At 37.3% G+C, this 5,700-nt stretch overlaps 1 protein-coding gene across 1 annotated transcript; it reads right to left on the bottom strand.

Annotated features, from left to right (window-relative positions):
* Positions 1 to 381: 381 nt before the first annotated feature.
* LOC148846766 (protein NEGATIVE GRAVITROPIC RESPONSE OF ROOTS-like) lies at positions 382 to 5,095 on the bottom strand. Its single transcript, XM_088952518.1, has 6 exons — positions 4,067 to 5,095; positions 3,853 to 3,928; positions 1,566 to 2,104; positions 1,044 to 1,206; positions 853 to 917; positions 382 to 725 (listed from the first exon to the last, which is right to left on the bottom strand). Exons 1-5 carry the CDS (start codon positions 4,070 to 4,072, stop codon positions 898 to 900), a joined length of 804 nt encoding a protein of 267 aa, XP_088808644.1. The 5' UTR covers positions 4,073 to 5,095; the 3' UTR covers positions 382 to 725; positions 853 to 897.
* Between the last annotated feature and the right edge of the window lie 605 nt (positions 5,096 to 5,700).

The raw sequence follows: 5,700 nt of genomic DNA, 5'->3' as shown, positions 1-5,700 counted from the left end.
GTTAAATTGTTAATGGAGGAATTACACAGAAGAGGTACATAACGGCAGTACGATTGTTGTAAATTTTGTTTCATGAACGTAAGATTAGCACTAGGGAATGATCTTGGCTATTTCAGGTCTTTTCTTGTTCAAAAACTTCAGAAAATTTGGCCACCTCCCTAACAAATTTTATTATTTATAACATGCTTTGTTTCAATTTATTTTTAATTTTGATAATTATATCTGAATTTCAACCAAATAAGTGGATGAAATTCCAAATTTTGGAAAGATCCTAAAAGTTTGAATGAAATAAATGCACCCAAAATTTATTCCAGTTTCCCTGCTGGAATTGAGGGCAATTCAATATACGCCCTCCTTAGTGGACCCAAACTGCAAAACGGATTTCAGATATGGACATAGATAACTGTTAAGTTAAAATAGAGGGAAAAAAAGGAAAAGGAAAAATATATATGTTCAATTCAGTATTCGTTGAGCCACCATGAAGATTCGGCGAAAATAGTATGGTAACCAACCAACTATTGCTAGGATTTTTTTTTTCCTGGTTGTTGTTGTTGTTGAAAGCTATTACTAGGACCAGAAAAATTTGAGAAATATATCAACCGTCAAACATGTCTAAACATATCGACCACATATTGCACATGTATTCACCATTCATCTTTATTCGCGATGCGTGTGATTTTCAATCCACGGATAGCCTTTTGAATCAGTTACCGTAAGTATGGAATCTGCAAGGTTATTTAACAAGGAATTAACGTGGTTTTGTTTCAAATTATCTAGTAAACTATTTCAGACACAGTCATACAGGGTGTAAATATAAGGGGAAACAAAATAAAAAGATGTTATTCCTCTTACCATGTATAACTTTGCTTTCCTAACTAGACAAAAACGGAGGCAATTTTACATCTCCAGGACAATATCTGCATTCACAACATGTATTTTGCATCAATTATAATGACCTATTTCTTCCTCCTCTTTTTCTGTCACTCTCATATATGTGAATATAAGCATACATGAAGATCAACATCTCATAAAAAAGAACTTACACTCGGAATCTGTCTTGACCCATTTACATCCATCATCTGCTTTTTCCCGCACTTCATCTTCATTCCCTGTTTTGAGCATTTGTCCGTTTTCTAGGTATTTTTTGGTTGATGATGTACTTGAACTTCGTGGGTATATCCTTTTGTGAAGCATATCCTTTAGAAGCTGCAGAGTGCAGACCAAGTCCTAAAGCTTAATTTAAACATGGATGTCGCCCATATACAATAGAAGACATGCAAGCAAGCTTTGTCTAGCATGAAAATATATCCAAATTTCACATACATATATGTACATGCCCAGATTGATTTTTTGAGGCAGATAATGTTCATACTCCAAGCTGAACTGTTGGGCTTGGATAATTGACGAATCCCATATTTGTATATTGGAGGTGCTATTAATTGTTGCACACTATGATCATATGGGCTTTGTCAATTGTCCAAGAATAGAATTCATATTACATATGCACAATAAAAATTTAATTTGCAGGAATGTATGCATGCATGTATGTTAATGTATATATGTACCTTCTCCATCTTCGATTCTGGAAGCTGATCTCTTAAACTGGGAATTGGTGTAAAACCACTTCTACAAACAAAGATCTTCTTAAGAAGAAATGATATCGATCTTCTTCGGATTGCAGTGTTACCTTCCAAACCTACGTCTTTGCCTTTACTCACAACACTGCTACTGCATCCCGGATGATCATCATCTTTGTCATCCAAATCATGGCAAAACCTTTGACAAATCGTCCGATCGACCTCCAAACTTGATGGGCAGTTTAGGAATTTGTCTAACGGGAGATGGGTGGCTTCTCCTTCTGTTGATTCAGCTCCAGTAGGAACTGGGTTATGTGACAGTAGCTTGGTTAATTCTTTCTCTAACTTTCCAACTTCTTCAGGTGTAAAACCTAGCAAGTCTTGCGATGAAGATGGATTCTCTGGAGGGTCACACATCTCTGGCTCTTGTTTTAGATCATTATTTCCGAATGTACCAATTGCCAGCAACCCATGAGGCCAGTCACTGAATTCTTCTTTGGGCTTGTAAGGTTCTTGAAAATTTTGATCTATACAATTGATGGAAAACAAAACAATGAAACACCACTAGAAATCTTCTTCCTTTAACCTTTACTAGGTAGAGGGCAGCCGTTTTAGATTTTAATAAAATAAAATGGCAAACCATGAATTAGATGTATAATTGTTGGTTTGACGACGATCTTCCATGATAAGGGTAATTGGTTCACTACAGACAGTGAGACTGGTATAAAAAGAAAGCATTTCTCAGCAAAAATATGAGCCCTACATGATGACCCACTACAAATGCATCTTTAGCCCAAGAGAATCCTAAACAATAAACAAATTTCTGTTCATGGAGAAGTTGGAGTTCCGAGGAAAATTCTATATTACCTAATCATGCATTAGAATCCTAAAAAGTCACCTAAATTCTAGGTTAGGTTAGATTATTTGATTCACGGTATTAGAGACATTGGCTCTGTATATCTTCTTTTGAGGACCCCTGTGGTATCTCTCTCATATACCCATCGTGGACAATCCTATAGCCACTCCTTCAAAAATATCAAAGTCCAAGAAGGCTCCACTCACACCCTATGCCTATGGGGCCAAGAGATGCGTTGTATTTGTATGAAAAACAGAAAAAAACCAAGGTGGGCAATCGAGGGAAAAGGCCCAAGTACCAAATGGATAGGGATAGGGATAGGTAGATGTGTTTGCTTTTCAGTTTTTGGGCTTATGGCCCATGGACGGACTAATCCACGTATAGCACACGCCGTATAATACGTGAAAAAGAAGCCTTGGGAAAAGTCGGCCCAAAAATTTCCCAAACTAATCTCAAGGCTCAGGTATACTTTCTCCCTTTTCATGGAAAAGGAAGAGTAGGATTTAGGAACGGACTTTGACTTATCAAAAGAAACCCCTCGCGATCTGGATTTCATCGATCTGTTGAACGACCCAGATTTTGCAAAATGTCAACGTTTGAACAAAAACGACGACTACCCGAACAACCGGAAAACACGATAGACCTGCCTCAGAAATACAACCACCCAAGTCCTCAGTCACCCACTCAGAGAGAAGTCTATGCAGCCACTGTTGCAGTTTTTTTTTTTTTTTTGGCAACCATCAAGACTAAAAGCTAGTGGCTGATCTGATCAGAAGGTCTGGATGGCCACGAGAGGGGGCCCACTTGTCAAATATGGGTCTTGATGGCCAGAAAATGACTGAAGGGTCCCTCCCAGTCACAACAACACCCTAATAAGAAAGGAATTACGGACAACAGAGAAGAAAACAGGACCATGCATAAATAGGCTCAGGCTTTCCGCTATTGGAGGATTTGAATGAATCAGGTGGATTACCCATAAGAGTTGAAAAAAAAAACACAGGTATAAAAAAGAATGAGGTGGAAGACTAGCCCATTGTTTAACCAATGGAGGAACAGTTCGATTCCTTTTGATAATTATTAACATTTAATAACAAACTAAAAACATCAAATCATCAACGAATACCACAATATAACTAGGTTTAGATTACAGTTCTACAAATGCTAAACACAAGAAAAAGGATATATATATATATATATATATATATATTTGGGGGGGGGGGGGGAGGGGAAGTGGGGAAACAGAAAGAATTGAGGTAACTGTAAAGGCTTTCAGAAACAAATAAAACATTATATTCTCACACCACAACATTAAAAACGAAGCCAAATATGGAAGTAGTGTTCTTTAATGTGATATATACTTCAACTGTGAAGGAAAAATGAATTGATCCATCAGGCATCTACAGAGCAAAGAACACTTACGGTTAGCTGAGACTCCACTTTGTTTCTTGCTCCCCTCTTTCCTCCCCTGAAGCTTATTTTGCACCCAATTGAATATCTGTAAGCAATTCAAAAGCCCCTGTCAACTCACTGAAGATACTAACTATCCTTCTTCACCTACATAAAAATGAAAATGACAGCAAAAAAGCCTTCTTTGAAGGACATAAAACAATAACAAAGCATTTGGTTTATTTACCTTCATTATTTTTATCCGTTTTGCGTAGATTGACAGATATCGGAGCTCTATTAAAAACGCCTATGGAGGTGGTGGTGATGGGAGCAACCAATGGTGCAGGAGGTGGTGGTCCTAGAGGAATCAGGTGTGCAAGCAGAGATACTCTGAGCCAATGAGAAATTTGGTGTGTTAAATAGAGGTTCGAAGTTGGAACTTGGACTCCTGAGCCAAATGAGAAGCTGCTATTGGTTCAACTTCCCAATGCGACCTTTCTCTTCTCTTTCTCTCCGTCTTTTTTTCCTTCTTTTTTTTTTTCCTTTTTCCAACTACTATGCCCGTTACCCCACCATATAGTTTCATCATTGTCATATCTTAATATATATTTGGGTAAATTACACATTAGCCACCCTCCTCTTTAAGAGGAGTTATGGAGTTAAACACATGACTCCGGGGAGTCAGAGTCATGCATGCTCGAACCCATAGCTTGCCAACTTCCAAGTGGACTCCATTCGGAAAGAATGGGGTGGGAGAGTCACTGTGCGCAACTCCTTTGTTCAAGCAATTTGACTCCGTTTACTCTCTCATGTTTGAGTCACTTGACTCCCCTAGATCAATTTCCTTTCACACCCGGCTGAGACATGTCAACATTTATAAACTAAAGGAGCTTATAAATAGTTAAGAAATTTAACTCATTTTTTTATTCTATATGGTTTTTATATGCGGAGCTAAAACTCAAGCTGACCAATTATATTTAAATATTATGCATTTTAATTTAATTTTAATAAATAATGTTTTAAATTTTGCATTGGATTTGTAATTTGGGTGTCGGTAGGCTTCTACTTCTAGTTTCAGTTAAATAAGACCCCATCTCACAACATTTACATATAATGTTTAAACCTTTTAAAATGTTAAAACTCTCTGTAGTTAGCCTGTCAGTGACCCTGAAAACTTGTATCGATACTTTTAACCTTGGCACTGAATGAGTCGTCACTCTGTAGGTTAAGAGATGAATACTTAGATTTCAATCAATGGACAAGTTGGTTAATTTCTAAAACTCAAGCTTTGTCCAGCAAATTACAAACTAGAAACCCAAACGGGAAAACAACGAGAAGAAAGTAGCGAGGGCGTTAAGCACCTTCCTTCTTTTTTTTTTTTTTATGTTTTTTGGACAGTGCTGCAGGTACAGCCGTACAAGGAGTTATGGGCAAGCTCAGCCATGCAACCCAAGTTCGCGTGGGGTTGTCCCTTACCGACCGGACCACCATTCAAACATACCGATCATTCATCTTGGGGAAGGGGTCAGTTTCTCCACAATTCATTGCCATGCACTGTGCTCAATCTTCCCTCCTACTACCCCTAATTACCTTTAGGGCCTAATAAATTAATAATTGATCCAACATAAACAATACAAAATGGGACCCATCTCGGCATATCCATTTTTCATAAATCGGGCATATCCCTAGTGGCATGGTCACTGGAACTTTCAAGGATTCCAAAAGTTTGATATTCTTTGATTATCCTGGATTTGGATATTAGAATTTGTATTTGATCAATAATCAAATTGTATGTGGATTTAAATTCGTCCAATTTAATTAAAATCAGAGTCTGTCAAAAAATTATTATATATATAATTTATAATTAAAAGTTACTAATTT

Source organism: Nelumbo lutea, chromosome 6 (genome assembly GCF_056320005.1).
Source record: "Nelumbo lutea isolate HS-2025 chromosome 6, American lotus-T2T, whole genome shotgun sequence".
Classification (NCBI taxonomy): Eukaryota; Viridiplantae; Streptophyta; class Magnoliopsida; order Proteales; family Nelumbonaceae; genus Nelumbo; species Nelumbo lutea.
This window is presented reverse-complemented; position numbering and strand designations above follow the sequence as displayed.

Excerpts from the sequence above, each read along its gene's own strand:
- LOC148846766 (XM_088952518.1), bottom strand. Across the intron at positions 1,207-1,565 it reads CAGAATCGAAGATGGAGAAG|CTTCTAAAGGATATGCTTCA; the intron begins GTACATATATAC and ends TGCACTCTGCAG. Across the intron at positions 918-1,043 it reads GGTCAAGACAGATTCCGAGT|ATATTGTCCTGGAGATGTAA; the intron begins GTAAGTTCTTTT and ends TTGTGAATGCAG.